Source organism: Phoenix dactylifera, chromosome 2 (genome assembly GCF_051530095.1).
Source record: "Phoenix dactylifera cultivar Ajwa chromosome 2, Ajwa_hap1_PhDact_Kaust_v1.1, whole genome shotgun sequence".
Lineage (NCBI taxonomy): Eukaryota > Viridiplantae > Streptophyta > Magnoliopsida > Arecales > Arecaceae > Phoenix > Phoenix dactylifera.
In genome coordinates, this window is record NC_143191.1 from 11,908,298 (window position 1) to 11,928,414 (window position 20,117).

General features: G+C 37.2%; 1 protein-coding gene and 1 non-coding gene across 2 annotated transcripts; one reads left to right on the plus strand and one right to left on the minus strand.

Moving 5' to 3' along the window:
* Window positions 1–5,645: 5,645 nt before the first annotated feature.
* On the minus strand, window positions 5,646–5,718 carry TRNAE-CUC (transfer RNA glutamic acid (anticodon CUC)). Its single transcript has one exon. It is a non-coding gene; the product is annotated as a tRNA-Glu (tRNA).
* A 63-nt stretch (window positions 5,719–5,781) lies between these two features.
* Window positions 5,782–7,655, plus strand: LOC103707218 (pentatricopeptide repeat-containing protein At4g31070, mitochondrial). Its single transcript, XM_008791621.3, has one exon. The coding sequence runs from the start codon at window positions 5,816–5,818 to the stop codon at window positions 7,628–7,630; it is 1,815 nt and encodes a 604-aa protein (XP_008789843.3). The 5' UTR covers window positions 5,782–5,815; the 3' UTR covers window positions 7,631–7,655.
* The last annotated feature ends 12,462 nt before the right edge of the window (window positions 7,656–20,117 follow it).

Genomic DNA, 20,117 nt, shown 5'->3' on the forward strand with positions numbered 1-20,117 from the left:
CTCGACAATGTTTGTCATAAACATCGTTATTTAACTTTATGCAATATTTATAAAGACCTTATAAAAAACGTAACCTTTTAAATTTGGAGACCAACTCCTTCAACCTGTCTATCTAAGAGCTTATGCTTAAAACTTAGATTGCAAGTTCCGAGACTTCACCCTCATGGGATTGCTCCTTCTCCTGCATCTTCATAATATCTTTGTTCTGGAACATCTTTGGAGTTGGAACAAGCATATATATATATATATGGTCATATTTCTCAAGCATCCTTAAGAGAGCATATCCCCCTCCTAAGAAGCATCTCCACCTTCAGCCTAATAGGACTCGCTCCTTCCATCTTGTGTGGCTCGTAGTATCTCAATCTTTGCCATATAAATTGTTAAAGTATAAAGTAAACTTGAAATAATAATTTGGTTGTTTATTTAGTATTTGAAAACATGTAGAGTGGGGAGGAAGAAATTATTATGCCCACAGCTGCCTCGGGAGCCACCGACTCCCCATTTTTGCACTACAGTCTAAAAACTACTCTACCCTATTTGGGCATTTTCCAATCTATGTAAACTGTAATTTTATCACCATTAAATTAGAGAAAGTAAACGTTTATATAGGGTTCCGACAAAATTAGTATTATGAAAAATATAAAAAGAAAAAAAATTACCTCTTTCTTCTCTCTGTGTAAGAGATATTGTGCCAAAAGTATATGACATCTTTAATTTTGTTATATGAGGTCCCATGCAGACATGTATTTAATCCCACATCAATCATGCAGTGGATTGATCTTGCATACTTATATAGAACCAAGAAATCCAATGATACCTTCTGGCTAGTCTTTTTTATATGGAGTGGGAAGCACTACAACATGGGCCTATTTGGATTGATCATAATTTAGTCATCGTACTTGTGATTATGATTCAATTTAAATAAATTTAGATCCTTAACCTGCCAAGAATGCTAAAGCTTCTTAATAGGGGGAGCATATAAGGATACATACAGGTAAATGTTTACTCTCATATTGGCTATGCACTAGATTGATCCTTGATACTTATACAAGACTAAAAAAATTTAAATAATAATTTCTGGCTACCTTTTTTATATGAGATCCTTGGTTGTTACAACTTTTATGAAGTTTTATCCTAAGACATAAGTTACCAATTGGGGAAAAAATGCAGTCCTGTTGATCAAGATTTATACAGTTGACCCAAGTCGTACCTACCACTTTTGATAAATCCAGTTTTTTTTTTTCGATAAATCCAGTTATCCACAAGCTCCTGTGACTGGGCATTAAGGCATATGGGATCCTTATTTGCCCTTATTCGTGCTTCTATTTGCTCTGCGTAGAAATGAGTGCAATATAATTTATGCTTGCATTTCTTAAATGCACATCCAACTTTTGATAGAACCCAACCCTTTCTCTCTGGTCCCAAGCCAACTTTTGACTAAAACCAAAGAAAGGAATCAATCAAAGCCAAAGAAAATGGCATACTTGTATAGTAGATGCTACAATGATGTGGTAAGTGGATTAAGTCAAGAAGGAGACAATCCTGTAGCATAATCCAGTTATAATTCAATATCAAATGTACAAATTCTTTACTTACTTGCAAGGTTCAACAGGATGAGCACAAACCGAACATTGGAATATATAATAGAAGTCAACTTAAAATAGTCTACAATGAACAATTTTCTATATGTTGTTCTTCACTTCAGTTGGCACCTTCCACTTGTTATCATACTCAAGTGGCAAGAGGTCTCCTTTCCTCGCCGCTGTGCCCAAAAAATATTTGAGCTGACCATCATCAATTTAACGAAAACTACTGGCATATCAAATTAACACCAACTTTAGTATAACTTCACACAAATCATCCAAAAGCTATATCTTCTTATAGCTTACAAACTAAAATAACAGCACTATGTATCCTCATCCAATATAGGATCATCTATGACCATTTTCTAAAATGACAGTCATATATACCGTCAATATCATTCCTATCCAATTTACTTCTTCTTCTGAAGCTTGTATGCTTTTGTCCTCCAACCCATCACTATTGTGCAAATGCCCATGTTTGTCTCGATCAACAGCTCATCACCCATATCATGTAAGTCATGAGGCTTTGTTTTAATAGCACACAATTCAGGATATAATAAATGCATGTCACAAATGACCTGCAGGACTTGTGATGCTAAAACAAAAAGCTTATCGACCAACTTTGCACTTGTATTCACCAATTAAAGATATTTTTTCAACATGTGAATTCCATCTATTATCCTTACGAAGTCAGGAGGAAGCTTGTGACTTAAAGACACAAGTAATTCGAAGTTCAATTAGAACTTAAACTAGATAATTGCAAATACGAGTAGCAGCAAGCTTTCAACTAGGTGTCATAAATGATCTAGTTCACCAGAGGAGAGTAAGAATTGATCTGGTTCACCATACAACAACCCTGTTGACGTCCGCTCTTCAACAAATATAACCCCAAGACTTATTAGATCTTGCTAGTGCACTGATTTCCTTCATATATCTACATCCTTATTCTTAGCATATCTTAAGCAACAATAGCACGAGAAAAACAATTATGCTAGGGCTTAATTCTACCACTTATGTCAAGGACCAAGAGTTCATATAACTATGATGTCCAATGCAAATATATATGGGTATTTTGGTTCGGTCTGAAAGATCAGGTATTAGTTCACCAGAGGAGGAGAGTGGAATTGATAGGGTTCACCATACAACAACCCTGTTCATGTTTGCTCTTCAACAAATATAACCCCAAGACTTATTAGATTTTTCTAGTGCACTGATTTCCTTCATATATCTACATCCTTATACTTGGCATATCTTGAGCAACAATAGCAGGAGAAAAACTATTATGCTAGGGCATTAATTCTACCACTTATATCAAGGTTCGAGAGTTCATAGAAGTATGACGTCCAATGCAAATATATATGGGTATTTTGGTTCGGTTTGAAAGATCAAGTGTGCTAGAAAGTTCTTTGTTTTGAAAGTAACCTAAGAAGAAACTTCCTACCACCTTGCCACTAAAAAATAAACTATTTGTGGCCCAATATGTCAATGGTGTAATGAAGGTCTAGAAACCATAAATTGTATCTTCTTCCCCGACCTAATGTCATGGCCACTTTGGGATACCAATGATAGCCCACACCTACAATAGATATCTTATTCGAAAGGGATGCTCTGTGCAACTAGATTGTATCTCTGATTCTCCAACAATTGCAAACCAAAGGGATGCTTTGCAAGATAAGCTTGTCTTACAAGCTTTCTCTTTCTCCCATTATGACTCTTAGAGAAGGAAGAAACCCTAGATCTATGCCTATCCTCTCTTTATATATCTTAATTGCTGTGAATTGCCTAGGATGCTAGAACCCCTAAAATGCCTCCCTTATATATAAAGGAGGAGAGGTGCTAGTGTTTATATACTAGTCGCCCCTGACTCCTAACTAGCTCTCAAGAAAAAAGAAAAGGATGGGACTTTGACAACAATTAGTTATTAACTATTATAATCTATAAAGTAATTATTTTTAAAATCTTTTAGTTACTAGCAGACTACATCTAATATATCTGACCGCATCTCTTTTCAAAAATGCATACGATGCTAATATGATGTTTCCATGTTGGATATATAGTCCGTTCTTCACTCATATCTAAATCCAATACACCACTGTGCTTTCTATCAAAGATAAAGTTCATGAAATCATGGTCCATATACGAGTTTGGCTGCAAATTTGCTGACCTTGAGTGTACAACAAGGTGCCATATTTTTTAAGTCAAGAGACCGCATACAAGTTTATGCACCTGCTTTCTACCTTTATCCCTAACAATGCTTTGTAAGATGAATTGCTAGTGTTGATTGTTTACTATGATAGCACACCCGACTGTTGGTGCATGGTTTCACCTCAATGAATGAGGGATTCCATTAAATCACTGTCTACCCGAGCAGTCTTATAAATGCAATCCTATCCTCACCCATAATTGTGAACAAATTTTGAATACTTAGAAATGTTTACTTCTCTCTATAGAAAATACTCAAATCCACTAGATAAACCTCTGAGTATTTATGAACATCCACATCTCAATGCACCAAACCCTAGCTACTACACCTCATAACCGTGGCCTAGATAGAGTTAGCGTATAGCTCGGAGTGTTTCCAAAAGTTGATGCATGAAATCTTGCTCTTAGAACCGGATTTCATTTTATAAATCTCGAGTCACAGCTGGCTTCAGCTTCGTCGTACAGCTTCCTGAGTTCTATCTCTCTGGACATTAGTGGAGATGATCTAGACTTGCACCCCCCCACCAGAAAGCTTGGGATCAACCAGTAATTGCTATTTGATGGCACTTGTGGAAGGAAAGGAATCAGAGAGAATTTAACAAAGCCAACCCTTCTGCTGCGATCTTTAATTTCCTCCATTCTAGACTCCTTTCATGGTTCGGATGCTCTATGTGCACCTCAGAATAAGTTGGCTCATAGACAACATGTATTAGCCCTTAAGGTCCCAGCTGTAGTCTTTCTTTCTTTCTCTCTCTCTTGTATTCTTTCTTCTTTCTTGTTTATTAATAATATCTGGTGAGGGACCATCCCAATCCATTTCATTCAAACAAGAAAAAAAATCTCATTTATATGTCTTACAGTAGATTTCTTTTCTTATTATTATTATTATTTTGGTAGAAGCGGATATGATTAATTATATCGTTGATAAATTATGTGTCCTGCAGCTGTGGCAGATGGAAAACCAGCATGCGGTACGGTTGCAGAGATACCATGCAATGGCCGTGGGGAACCCAGGGAATGTGGCGAGCAATGCCAACTTCAAGTGGATCCTTCGACAGTAGGAAACTGCAATAGCTCCACTCACCACTGCGACTGCCTTTTAGATGTGGCCCCTCCCTTTGAACATCAGGTTGCACAATAAGTTGTTTGAATAAGTGGAGCCACAACAATGTACATAATGTTGTTGGAATTAATATATAATTGAAAGTTTTTTTTTTTTGAGGTGCACCGGCTCCTCATACGACGTGCACATGAGTGTAGCCAATAAAATCAAAAAAAAAAAAAGTTGGCAAAGAGAGTAAGAAACATTCGCTTGATTCTCTCAACCCATCAGAATGATGTGCTGCAACTTTCTAATATATTTCTTTAGCATGACAAGTTTTCTCCTTTTCCTATTTTTTCTTACAAGAAAATTAGGTGTCCTGTTTGTAATCTTTTTATTTTCCCTTTGTTGAAGGCATGTTATACAGAAATAGGATGGCACATTATTTTCTTTTTGGTAAATAATAACACATTATTCGATGATAAGTTACCAACTAAACACCTTTACAACAAAATTAAAAGTATTAAACATGGAAATTGTGTTGCCTTGACATCCCCTATGCTAATGAGCCACTTGAGAACAAAATCTATTCTGAACTTTTCTAGATCGATAAGCCTCGTTAGAGCTTTCCTTGCGATTCAGAAACAATTTTCAAGATACAGTGCATGATTCTTTGCCTTTTAATTTTTCGCTGGCTGGTACCCCATAGCATACTCCTAAAACAATAAATCAGATCGAGGCAAAAAGAAAATAGTTAAATTATATTTGAAAAGAGATATTTGAAAAAAAATAATTTTCACAAAAAAAAAAAATAATAATTCCGTTGCCGGGACTCGAACCCGGGTCTCTCGGGTGAGAGCCGAGTATCCTAACCAGCTAGACTACAACGGATGTGACAAAGTTTTGAAATACATATAATTATGGCAAGAGTACCAACCCCTTTTCAAGCCTTCAACCTCCGCTACCGCTATGAGACACCAATGATTCAATGAACCGACCCACGAGCTGCCTTGCCACGGCTTTGAGCAAAAAGATCGTAGAAGCAGTTTCCGGTGGACCAATCCATGAAGCGCTTTTGCTCTACAAACAACTCCATTCCTCCGGAATCCATGGAAGCCCATCCTTCTTCCCATCCCTTCTCAAAGCTTGCTCTTCCCCACAATCCCTCGGCTTCGCCCTCCAGCTCCATTGCACCATCCTCAAGACCGGCCTCATCTTGGACACCGTAACCATGAACTCCCTCCTTTCCATGTACTCAAAGCACTCCATGATTGAGTCCGCACGCCTACTGTTTGATAGAGCGCCGCTGAGAGACACCGTCACTTGGAATTCGATGATGAATTGCTATATCAGAAATGGGTATGCCTCCGAATCCATGGAAATGGTCCGGGAGATGCACTCGGTGGGATGCATGCTCAAGCCCGAGCTGCTTGCTGCCGTCCTTTCGGTCTGCGGTCGTGCACGGAATTTGGGCCTTGGAAGAGCCATTCATGCTCATTCGATTCAGAATGGAGCATCTGAGTCAGGTGTTCTCTTGCCTACCGCCTTGGTCGACATGTACTCGAGATGCCAAGATTTGCATGCAGCTATAAAGGTGTTTAGTCTGATGCCCGAGAGAAATGTTGTTTCTTGGACAGCAATGATCACAGGCTGCATAACAAATGGAATTCATGATGTGTCCCTCGAGATGTTTCGAGAGATGGGAGCCGAAGGAATTAAACCAAACAGGGCAACACTAGCTACCATCTTACCGGCTTGCGGTGCATTGCGTGCTTTGAAGCATGGGAAAGAGATCCACGGCTATGTTCATCGACATGCGTTTGAATTGGAACCTCAAATAGTTGGAGCCTTGATAGACATGTACAGTAGATGCAAGGGAGCATCAAATCTGGCTTCTCTTGTTTTTGAGAGAGCCGAGGAAAGAGATGTTGTCATATGGAGCTCGATCTTGAAAAACTCTTCTAGGAATAGCGACTACGTTGGAACGTTGAAACTTCTGCATGAGATGAGGAAAGATGGCATCAAACCAAACCCAGTCGCAATGCTGGGAGTGATTGCCGCCTGCATCGGCCTCTCATCCATGGGTCACGGGCAAGGAATACATGGCTACATTCTAAAATCTGGCCTCATTTCAGATACTTTCGTTAGGAATTATCTCGTAGACATGTATGCTAAAAGTGGATGCCTGGATTCTTCCATCCGAATCTTTTCTGAGATGCCTGTGAGGGATTCCATCTCATATACTAGTATGATTGCAGGCTATGGTCTGCATGGTCGTGGCGACGATGCCTTGAGGCTTTTTAACGAGATGTCGGAGATGGGAGTCGAACCTGATGGGATCACGATTCTTGCAGTTTTATCAGCATGTAGCCACTCGGGTCTCGTAGGCGAGGCAAAGAAGCTGTTTGATAACTTGGGCAGAAGTTGCGACATTCTTTTGAGTTCAGAGCATTATGCTTGCTATATTGATCTTTTGGGGAAATCTGGAAAGCTTGAATATGCCTGCGACGTCATGAGAAATATGCGCATGAAGCCAAGCCCCAAAGTTTTGAGTTCATTGGTATCAGCTTGCAGGGGGCATGGCAGATTTGAGGTGGCAGAGAAGTTGGCCTTTTGGCTGATCAATACCGAACCAGAGAATGCAGCAAACTTTACGTTATTGTCAACGATATACGCTGAGGCTGGTGATTGGTTTAAGGCAGAGGAGATCAGGAGGGCAATGAGGGAGAGGGGATTGAAGAAGAGCTCTGGGAGCAGCCAAATACAAATGGGAGCAGAGATTTGTTGCTCGTCTGTCATGTGAAACAGATATATAACTGAGATGGCAAGACATCCAGGAGTATGTATTCGCTTAGTCGAAGGAGAGGATATATGCGAGCATTATATGCGACATATAATCGTTAAAATAAATACCCTCGCTCTATCCTCTATCCCTTTTCTGTCTTTGCATACTTAGTGAGTTAAAAGCTATAGATAGTTCTACAGTTTTACAACTCAAGAACTCATCCAAAATGACTTCCATATCCGCGAGGATAACATCTCTCACAATTTAGGACCTCATTCAAAATGGCTAGTCATAAGATATTAAATAGGGGTAATTAATTTCCCACCCTTCAAAAGGCCCCGCTATAACAAAAAGTCAAAGACCGGTCAATAAATGTACTGGTGATCAATTACGCCTATTAAAGGGGTAATTAATTCCCCACCCTTCAAAAGACCCCGCTATAACAAAAAGTTCCGGTTGACTGGTCTTAAAATCTTTCGTCAAATATCTTTACCAAGTTTAACTCCCGGTCCTTGAGCCCCTTTTATTTTTTTTAAAAGGCCGAAAATGCCCCTGCCCTCCTCATCTCCCATTCCCAGAAGGAGAAGAAAAAGACCCCCCCTCCGCCGACCATGGCCCGCCCCTGCCCGAGCTCCCTCCTGCGACCGCCGCCGGCCCCGGCTCGCCTCCTCCCGAGCTCCCTCCCGCGACCCCGCCCCCGCCCGAGCTTCTTCCTGCGGCCGCCGTCGGCCCCGGCTCGCCCCCCCGAGCTTCCTCCTGCGGCCCCGCCCCCTCCCAAACCCTCTCCCGCGGCCGCGCCGCTAGGATTGGCCCCGCCCCTGCCCCCTCATGAGCCCCCTTCTGCAGCCATCGCCGGCCGCAACCCGCCCTCCTCCCACGTCCGCCACAGCACGGCCCTTTTCCGGAGCCGCCGGCCTAGCGGGAGGAGAGGTGTTCTCCGCTGCCAGCCGCGGCTGCCGCCGCCGGCAGCCCCGCCTCCCGCGGCCCCCTCCTGCGGCTGCCGCGGCTCGGCCCCCCTTCCGGCGCCACCGGCTCACGGGAGGAGAAGAAAGAAGAAGAAGGGAAGAAGAGAAGGAAAAAAAGAAAAAGAAAAAAAAAGAAAAGGAAAGAAAAAGAAGAAAAGAAAAGAAAAAAAGAAAAAAAGAAAAGAAAAAGAAAAAAAATAAATAAATGCATCAATATATATATATGAATGAATAAATAAATAAATAAATAAATAATATATTTTAATGAAATAAAATAATTATAAATAAATAAAGCTACTACGGCTGGAACCCCTCCTGCGGCCGCCACAGCCTGGCCCCCTTCTGGCGCCACCGGCCTCATGGGAGGAGAAAATAGAAGAGAAGAAAGAAAAAAGAAGAAAAGGAAAAAAAAAAAGAAGAAGAAAAGAAAAGAAAAGAAGAAAATTAAAAAATAAAAAGAAAGAAAGAAAGAAAAGGAAAATAAATAAATAAATAAATCCATAAATAAATAAATACATATATATGTGATGAACGAATAAATAAATAAATAAATAATATATTGTAATAAAATAATAAATAAATAAATAAAGTGGCTGCGGTCGGGCCCCCTCCCACTGCCACCATGGCACAGCCTCCTTTTAGCGTTGTCGGCCTCACGAGAGGAGAAAGTAGAAAAAAAAGAAAAAAAAAAGAAAAAAAGAAAAAACAAAAGAAACAGAAAGAAAAAGAAGATTTAAGTGTGTGTAGAGAAGGCTTAATTGTGTGCAGAGAACACTTAACTGTATGATGCACATAATTTAGTATTCTCTGTATACAATTAAGTCTTTTTTGTACATACTTAAGTGTGTGATGCAGAGAATACTTAACTCTGTGCAGAGAAGGAAAGAAAAAGAAAAGGAAAGAAAGGGAAGAGAATGAAAGAAAAAGAAAAAAAGGAACGAAAAAGAAGAAAAGGAAAAAAAAGAAAAAAAGAAAAGAAAAAAGAAGAAGAAAAAGGAAAGAAAAAGAAAAAGAAAGAAAAAGAAGAGAAGGAAAGAAAAAGAAAAAAAGGAACGAAAAAGAAGAAAAGGAAAAAAAAAGAAAAGAAAAAAGAAAAAGAAAAGGAAAGAAAAAGAAAAAGAAAGAAAAAGAAGAGAAGGAAAGAAAAAGAAAAAAAAAGGAAAGAAAAAGAAGAAAAGGAAAAAAAAGAAAAAATGAAAAAAAAAAGAAGAAGAAAAAGGAAAGGAAAAAAATACTTAACTGTGTGATACATAGAACAGTTAACTGTGTGCAGAGAAAATATAAGTGTGTGTGCAGAGAAGATTTAATTGTGTACAAAGAATATTTAACTTAACTGTGTGATGTATAAAACATTTAACTGTGTGCAGAGAAAATTTAAATATGTGTAGAGAAGATTTAATTGTGTATAGAGAACACCTAACTGTGTGATGCACACAATTAAATGTTCTCTATAAACAATTAAGTCTTCTCTGCACACACTTAATTGTGTGATGCAGAGAACACTTAACTATGTACAAAGAAGATTTAAGTATGTGCAGAGAAGATTTAATTATGTATAGAGAACACCTAACTGTGTGATGCACACAGTTACATATTCTCTGTACATACTTAACTGTGTGATGCAAAGAACACTTAACTGTGTGCAGAAAAGATTTAATTCTGTACAGAAAATACTTAACGGTGTGATGCACATGGTTAAGTGCTATCTGTACGCAGTTAAGTATTCTCTGTATACAATTAAGTCTGTGTGCAAAGGAGACTTAATTGTGCACATAGAATACTTAATTGCCTTCTTTTTTCTTTCCTTTTTTTTCTTTTTCTTTCCTTCTCTTCTTTTTCTTTCCTTCTCTTCTTTTTCTTTTCTTTTCTTCCTTTTTCTTTCCTTCTCTTCATTTTCTTTCCTTTTCTTCCTTTTTCTTTTCTTTTCTTCTTTTTCTTTATTTTTTCTTCTTTTTCTTTCCTTTTTCTTCTTTTTTTCTTTTCTTCTTTTTTTTTTCTTTTTCTTTTTTTTTTGTCTTTTCTTCCACTGTATCTATCAATATCAAGAAAAGAAAAGAAAAAAAAGGAAGAAAAGGAAAGAAAAAGAATAAAAAGAAAAGAAAAAAAAAGAGAAGAAAAGAAAAAGAAGAGAAGAAAAGAAAAAGAAAGAAAAGAAGAAAAAAGAAAATAATGAGTGAGCGACAGTTAGGTTAGTAAGCTTGGTATACAAATAATATAACATTGTTAACTTAACTGTGTGCAGAGAAACCATACCTATGTGCAGGAAATAGTAAACTGTGTGCACAGAACAGAAAACTGTATTTCGAGGTTAATTAAGTATGTACTATCATTAGTTAAGTGTGTTTTAAGTTTAATCGACTATGCGCCATGCTAAGGTAAGATTTGGCTCACAAGAACAACCTATATTAAGTGTCTACCACATCATTGTAATTGATTCGAAATATTCTACAAAAATCAAATTGTTTAACTTAACTGTGTGCAGAGAAACTATACTTGTGTGCAGGAAACGGTAAACTATGTGCACAGAACAGAAAATTGTGTTTTGGGGTTAATTAAGTGTGTGTATTAGTTAATTAAGTATGTTTCAAGCTTAATCGACTATGCGCTATGCTAGGATAAGTCTTGGCTCACAAGAAAAATCTATATTAAGTGTCGATCACATCATTGCAATTGATTCGAAACATTCTACAAAAATCAAATTGTTTAACTTAACTGTGTGCAGAAAAACCATACCTGTGTGCAGAAAACGGTAAACTGTGTGCACAGAACAGAAAATTGTGTTTTGGGATTAATTAAGTGTGTGTATTAGTTAATTAAGTGTGTTTCAAGCTTAATCAACTATGCGCCATACTAGGATAAGTCTTGGCTCACAAGAAAAACCTTTATAAAGTGTCTATTACATCATTGTAATTGATTCGAAACATTCTACAAAAATCAAATTGTTTAACTTAACTGTGTGCAAAGAAACCATACCTGTGTGCAGGAAACGGTAAACTGTGTGCACAGAACAGAAAATTGTGTTTTGGGATTAATTAAGTGTGTGTATTAGTTAATTAAGTGTGTTTCAAGCTTAATCGACCATGCGCCATGCTAGGATAAGTCTTGGCTCACAAGAAAAACCAATATAAAGTGTCTATCACATCATTGTAATTGATTCGAAATATTCTAAAAAATCAAATTGTTTAACTTAACTGTGTGCAGGTAACGGTAAACTGTATATACAGAACAGAAAATTGTGTTTCGGGGTTAATTAAGTGTGTGTATTAGTTAATTAAGTGTGTTTCAAGCTTAATCGACTATGCGCCATGCTAGGATAAGTCTTGGCTCACAAGAGCAACCTATATTAAGTGCCTACCACGTCGTTGTAACTGATTCGAAATATTTTACCAAAATCAGATAGCTTAACTAAACTATGTGTACAAAAACTATATCTATGTGCAGGGAACAGTAAACTGTGTGCACAAAATAGAAAACTGTGCCAGGCTATATTAAGTGTTAAAACATTGATTAATTATATGCCAAGCTTACTTAAATGTGTGCTATACTATATTACCTGTGTACCAAACTTACTAACCTAACTACCACTTACTTATTATTTTCTTTTTTTTCTTCTTTTCGTTTCTTCTTTTTCTTTCCTTCTCTTCTTTTTCTTTCCTTTTTCTTCTCCTTTTTTTTCTTTTCTTTTTTTCTTTTTCTTTCCTTTTTCTTCTTTTTTTTTTCTTCTTTTTCTTTCTTTCTCTTCCTTTTCTTTCCTTTCCTTTTCTTCTTTTTCTTTCCTTCTCTTCTTTTTCTTTGCTTTTTCTTCTCCTTTTTTTTCTTTTCTTTTTTTTCTTTTTCTTTCCTTTTTTTCTTTTTTTTCCTTCCTTTTTCTTTCCTTTTTCGTTCTTTTTCTTCCTTTTTCTTTCCTTTTTCTTCTTTTTTTTCTTTTTCTTCTTTTTCTTTCCTTTTTCTTTTTTTTCTTCTTTTTCTTTCCTTCTCTTCTTTTTCTTTCCTTTTTCTTCTTTTTCTTTCCTTTTCTTCCTTTTTCTTTCCTTTTTCTTCCTTTTCTTTCCTTTTTCTTCTTTTTTTCTTTTCTTCTTTTTCTTTCCTTCTCTTCTTTTTTCTTTCCTTCTTTCCTTTTTTTCTTCCTTTAGTTCATTTATATATATATATATATATATATATGCATGTATTTATTTATTTATTTCCCTTTCTTTCTTTTTTTTTTTCTTTTCTATTTTTCTATTTTTTTCCTTTTCTTCTTCTTTTCTTTTCTTTTTCTTTTTTTTTCTTCTCTTCTTCCCTTCTTCTTCTTTCTTCTTTCTTCTCCTCCCGCAACGTTGCCGGCGTCGGAAGAGGACCGGGCCATGGCGGACATAGGAGGGGGCCACGAGAAGGGGCCAAGCCACCGCCGCCAGCGGCCGCGGCAGCCGTAGATGACCCGCGGAGAATTCTTCTCCTCCCGCGAGGCCGTCAGCGCCGGAAAGGGGTCGGGCCACGGCGGACACGGGAGAAAGGTAGGTCGTGGCCGGCGACAGCTGCAGGACGCCACGGCAGCCCTTCTTCCTCTTCTTCGACGCCTCCCCACCGTGGGGCAAGGGCGGGGGTATTCTCGGCGCCGCAGGAAAGCGAGGGGGCTCGAAAGGCTGCTGGGGTGGGGGTATTTCCGACGGCGCGGCCGCGATAGGAGGCTCGGGAGGGTCAGGCCGTGGCCGGCGCCGGCCGTGGCGGGCCCAACCCTTTTTTTTTCTCTTCTCCGGTGGAATGGAAGATAAAGCAATAGGAATTAAAATATTCTTTGAGGGCATTTTCGTCTCATAATAAAGTATTGAAATATGGCTGGACTGATTGTTAAACAACCAGTCAACAGAGATTAAATGTTAAAGACCGGTCAATAAATGTACCGGTGATCAATTACGCCTATTAAATAAGTTCATTGATTCTATATAAGTACTCAAGATCTATCCAATGAATGAGCAATATGGAACTAAACATACGTTTGTATAGGTTCTCACAAGTTTCAGATCCAGACTTATTTCAAAAGATATTTATTATATTTTACTCTTTATCTATGTATTAATAAACAAAGAATTTGTAAGATTTTTTTGACTATTTATTTTCTCAAAATTTTATTATATCTATTTGTTCTCCCCTCCCATGTACGTCCTCCTTCACCACTGGCAACCACCATCATCGGCACCGACGACGCCGCCCACACCCTCTCTTTCTCTTGCTCTACTTGTTTCTCTCTCCTGAGTGGCGACCGGTTGTTGATAACCACCGGAAACCTCTCTCTCTCTTCTTCTACCCCTTTCCCCTCTCTCTCTATCCAAAACTTCTCCTCTCGGATTTCACCAAGGACGGCAGCGTGGCTCGGATTTCACCAAGGAGGGGGTGGCAGCTTGGCCAATCACCTCCAAGCTCCATCTCTCTCCCTCTCAGCCAACACCTTGGGCTGGTTTTAGCCTGCAAAGTATTGGTCACGTCAAATTCTGCTAAAACTTACTCTATTTGTGCATGGAGGTGCTTCAGCAAGGCCCCTGTTGGTCTCCCTTGCGAAGTGAAATGGGCCTGATTTCCCCTGAGCAATATGAGATTGGATCTGAAAGTAAGGCCCAGTAAATTTTTATCCTTTGTTTTTTTTTAAAAAAAAAATCTTAGAGAAAACGTGGGAGACTCTTTCATGCTGCAATCATTTAGATTCCATTACTTAGAAATAATTTTGGTTGAATTACAAAGAACATGATATCATAATAAAATTGGAGTCTCCATCCCCAGAGTTGAGCATGTAATGTCATAGATGTTATTATCATCGTCATCGTTATTATTAGGTATGTAGGAGCTAACTGCGACGTATTCATTTTTTTTTTAACCTCTAATATCATTTCTTAAAATTGTTTATGCATAAAAAAAAATATTAATTTTAATTCCATTTTTGCAACAAGAAATAACTTTTGTATCTAGATACTCAAACAAACTTATTGATATTTTGTGCATCATCTAACGCATCATATGATCATACAACTGTAGCTTTTGCTTATCTCGACCTTCTTACTTTTTTTTTTTGTTATTCAATTTAATCCTGCCGTACATTAACACTAGTGAATTACAATGGCAGGGACTCCCACATGGAGTACTGAAGTAGAACAACCCTGTCTGAGAATATATAAGGCTTTATTAAATAAATTTTTTTTTTTCCTTTCCTAAATAGACCCAAGTCTAATTAAATTTAGCTATATTCATAAACTCTAAATCCTAGTTTACCTAACTGGTAAGGTTTATTGTTAACTGCATCAAAAATTTGGGTCCAAATTCTATACCATGATTTAGGGGTTGGCGGTTTTAGAGAAAGGATATAGCCTATTGTCTTGGGATCCTTCTCATAGATGTTGGTGCATTAATAAAGTCCACAGCTTCATTAGTGTGAACTAGGTTAAATGTTTAATCCATTTATGCATTCATTTTATCCAGACACAATACACGTATAATAGATGCCACAGCTTCTAATAGATGTCTTTGGAAGTGTTGTTTCAAGATGGGCCTACGTGGGAAGGCAATTCAGGCCTCTGGAGACAGGGCTTTGGACCTCAAGTTCTATTTCGGCCTAAGCTTTAGTGTTGCTTCGGCTGTTCAATTTAACCAGGTGTTACAGTTTTAAGATCTTGGAAAATAAAATGTAAAATCTACACTCCAAAAAATCTTTAATCAAAAAAATGAAAAGAGAAGAAAAGGCCAAAAAAAAATAAAGAAATAATATCAATAAAACAATAGGTAAAATATAATCACAAAATATAACTCTTGGTTACCATACATGTAACATGGACAGCCATATATTAAGGTGCATATAATGGCATGTTACGCTATTGCATAATATCTTTTCTCCTGACCTAAGATGTAGAAAAGCATTGTAGCTGTGTTAGATAACATATGCTCGATGTAAACTCAAAAACACAAGGCGCTGCAATGTCGCGAACCTGAATTACTATGTGAAGAACCGCATCTCATCGTACCCAAAAAAAAGAAGAGTAAGACGAAGTAGAAGGAGAAGAATTACACCGTTGATCAGCTATGGTCAGGCACTATGATTGTCGCACCAAATATTAGCAACAAATCAAGATTAATAAAATAGAATTAAGATTAGTATTATATTGCCATAAAATTAAGATTGTCGCTTCAAGCATCCTTTTGGAAATTTTCAACACTGAGTCCATTTGATTAATACATGCCAAAGCACCTCAACATGGCAAGAGGAAAGTAGATAGTACAGATTCCACCATTCTTCTCCAATGATTTCTAGTCACTTCATGCAGTTTGTGAATAGGCCTTCAACTTGCCTTTAATATAATCAATAAGTGTCGATTGGCATAAACAACACTACTAACTTTATATGGGAAGATAAAAGTTACAAACTCAAATTTACGTTTAATGAATTAAGAAATTATGACATGCAGAACTAGCTTTTTTTTTCTGCACGAGAGAACTACTTCAAGATGTTTTTACTTTAAAAATTTGTTTGTTATATTCATCATCTAATTACAGACACTATGAAGTAATAATTTGTGATTGGCATCGTATATTTCACTTGATGGTCATTGATTTAATGTATAACAATAAGAGATACATCCATATACCTGTACAGAATACATGCATCAAATACATTCTATTGTAGCAAAACTCTAGTCTTTTTTCAGTTCAGTGCATGCTTATACATTTTTCATTATTTTTTCAAACTACAGTACTTGCAAAAGAAAATATATATTCTATCCTAAATTATACTGGTTTTAATTCAGTTATATTCGACAATATTTTAACCGCAAAATGGTTACACTCCATGACTAGGCATACTAATTCTTTCACGGGATGAATTGTCTTGCCCAAATGATCTTATAGAATCAAGTTGAGAGCTAGTAATCTTTGTTTATGATCCGACTAGAGAAAAATAATTTTTTTTAAGCTACTCAACTCGAAATATCTTATTTCTAATAAGAAAATTAGCAAAAGTAGTATGTATCACCTCTTAATTTTATTAATGATATTAAAAAAAATAAGTTACAAAAGTTCTTTATTTATACTAACGAGGTCCATTTAGGTCGAATTCTTCTTCTTCTAGTTAATAGAAATTACAATTTTTGCAAGAAAGACATGACTAATAAAAATAATTATAAAAAATTAAAAATTTTACAAAGAAACGTAGATTTTGACTTTTACTTGATTTTGTTTTTAAACACTTCATTTAATTCTTTCTAGATCGAGATATATGTCTAGTTAACTATTTTCCTAAAAAGCTTTTTTTTTTTTGACAACCAGTTTTAAGATATAAACGATAGAATTTATCTCTAATCGCTAAGTGCGGCAAATCTTTGGAGATTAGTATTATGTTTTATAAAGTTACTTGATTCAAAAAAATACTTTTAAATCAAATATTATGTAACTAAGTTAAAATCTTCATAAGTTTGATGCATTATTCAGCTTCAAATATAGTATATTTGGTTTTCAATCGAGATCCATCCATAATGATCAGAATAGTTAATAGCAGATTGGATGATCCTTGTGGATCAATTATTCTACTTCAAATTTAAATTAGTCATTTCCCCATTATATTTCCTAGTTGCCTTTCTTAGTTGTACTCAAGCTGCATACTATATCATATTCCCTGTAATTTATCTAATTGCAATATGGTTTGTATATTATAATGTTATTACATTTTATATGTTACATGTTCTGCAAGTCACGGGGTTGAACTTATAATAAGAGAGTAAATGCCAAGCCACCCACATATTTGTTCTCTTAATCAAGTGAAATCATAAGCCAATCAAAGCTAAACATACCTGTAGAATTCATAAAAGAACAAAGATTAGAAAGAAAAAAAAAAGTAGATTCCAAGCAGTGGGTCTTTCTCTTGTTTCGTTCTCCAATCAACGCGATAAAGTAGTACTCCCAAACTACTGCCACTAAATCCAGCTTAGGTGGACGCACATTCCATTTTAACCATAAAAAATGACCATGGTGAAACACATATTACCTAAATTCTGAACTCGCGATTAAGACTCGGACTACCAGACAATCTGGTGCCTTCACCCTAGACTAGAACATCCAGAGAAGACGCACACTCCTCGAGGGTCATATAAAAGAGTCAAATTTCTACGTCCGGCTGGAAATCTTAACTGATAATGCCCCAGTGGGTCCCATGGAATCAAAGCTCATGCTTCATGGACAAAAACTCCGACGAAACTCGTGGTTCTGCAGCACGTGCAACGCAGGTGCATGTTAGGTGTCACCTCGTCTCCGTATCCTATGGTATACCGACATACAGTGGACAGCATTTTAGTTTTTTTTTATCATTTTAATCGCGACAAAGGCGGGGCCCACTTCTCGGGCACATCCACGATGCATACCAGGGTGAAGACCGGATTTGTTTCATCCCAGGATGAAATATTAACTTATTTACATAAATTATAATTTGGATTCAAATTACACACGTGATTGGCACGATTATATATTTAAATTTAGATTGGTTGATGAGCATCAAAGTGGAAGAGGATTAGAGGATATCGAGGAATGGTATAGTTGAGAAGTCCGATTTTGGACCTGTTGGACGTATGAAATATTTTTTTTATAAAAAAAAGTAGGATTTTTTTTAAGTATTCAACATGTGAGGATCCGTACGGACGTGTGTTTAGTCCCACATCGGTTATTCACTGGGTAGATCTTGGGTACTTATACAGGATCAAAAAATCCAAATAATCTCTTCTAGCTCGCCATTTTGGGTGAGGTCTTGGATTGTTACAAATAGTATCAGAGTGGATCAAGCCCATAACCTATGTGAACTGGGGATACTGCAGCACGGATCTATTGGAGCTGACCATAGGCCGATCGTGGTGTTTGTAATTAGATTTGAATAGATTTGAACCCTTAACCTGACGAGGACGTCAGGGCATGAACGGTGAAAATATGTGAGGATCCGTATGGGCGTGTGTTTAATCTCACGTTAGTTATTCGCTAGGTAGATCTTGGATATTGATTTGTTTTTCTTAGCAATGCACACTCATTCTAGAAAATAGATGTTAGGACAACTCGATCTATGATGGCTTAGCATGAGCCGAACACATTGGACTTCTCCATGGGGAGGGAAGAGATAGTCCCCCATATTTTGTTTTGTGCATAAAATCTTTCACATCTGTTCGTCGTTCATAAATTTATATAATAGCATCTAACATGTGCAAGAAAGTAATAATATATTAATCTTAATCAGTTTTTAAGGTATAGTAATTTGAGTATTTGTGATAACAAATAATATAAAAGGTTGCTTTTGACTTTTTGAGTCAAGTGCATATGGTGGACTCGCATGCTCTCACCTTATACACGGAAAAGACGATTCATGTGCTGCCCTTATCGTTCTCTTGCTCCGAACAATTTTGATGAGTGTTCCATGATTTGTCTAATCCTGATCAATTGAGTTTTTGCAAGCATGAAATCCTAAATTTTGGTATCTGGTTAACCATAATGCCAATATTGATGAATAAGATTCAGACAGCATGGTCTTCTTCTATACCATAATTTGATGAGGAAATTTTAACGGGCATTGTAGGTAGAGGTGCAAATAGATTGAATCGGGTCGTGTCGGGTCTATAGCTACAATTTTTGACCTAACGGATCATTCGGATCCAGTTGAATCTGGTTCGGGTCAACCCATCCATGCCTTCAGAACTTGTGTTTGCACCCTTACGGGCTGCAGCCCGCGGGCCTAAACAATTTTATAGATTCAAGTCGGGTTGGGTCGGGTCACAAGATTAAAAACCTAAAATTATCCCAATTTTAAAATGGTTAGATCGAATTGGGTCGGGTCTTAATTCAGTAAACTCTGATCCGATAAAATGGATCTAATTTTAGAACCCAACCTAGCTCCACGAGTCCTCCAAAACGGGTCAGATTGGATCGGATCGGGTTATGGGTTAACCTAACCTATTTGCAACCTTAATTGTAGGCTAATGTTGCTTAAGGAGGGGACCGTATCTAAAATGTTGGTGTCCATCCAATGCTGCTCTGGTTTGCTTTAGATAGCATGATGAATTGTAAGCTTTTTCTGATGGTGACTTCTGTTTAAATTCTTGATCTTATCCACTTCTTTTCTGGATGGCAATCTTAGATTGGAGCAGTCAAAAGAGCTTGGCCAAGGCATAAATTTCAAAAGCCAATTCATAATATTGACATGTGCTCTCTTGTCCACTCATTGCTCAAGGTTGGAATTGGTTGTCATGACAAACTTTAATAATTACCAACTTTCCATATGTGTCCATGAATTGGGGCATCATAAAGTTTTTTTTTTTCAACCGATTAGTGTAATACTAAACATACATGGTAGATATATTAACTATTCACTTTGACATTTATATGCTATGCTTACATGTTTATATTGAAATGTGGTCTATTTGTTTCTTTCTTATGTTTGAAAGTGTCAAATATTTAAATCATATCAAGGTGCTTTAAGACACAATTTGTTAGATATATTATGTGCAAAAACTGTAGCTGTGGAGTAAGGCTGGCCTCAACATGCTAGAAAT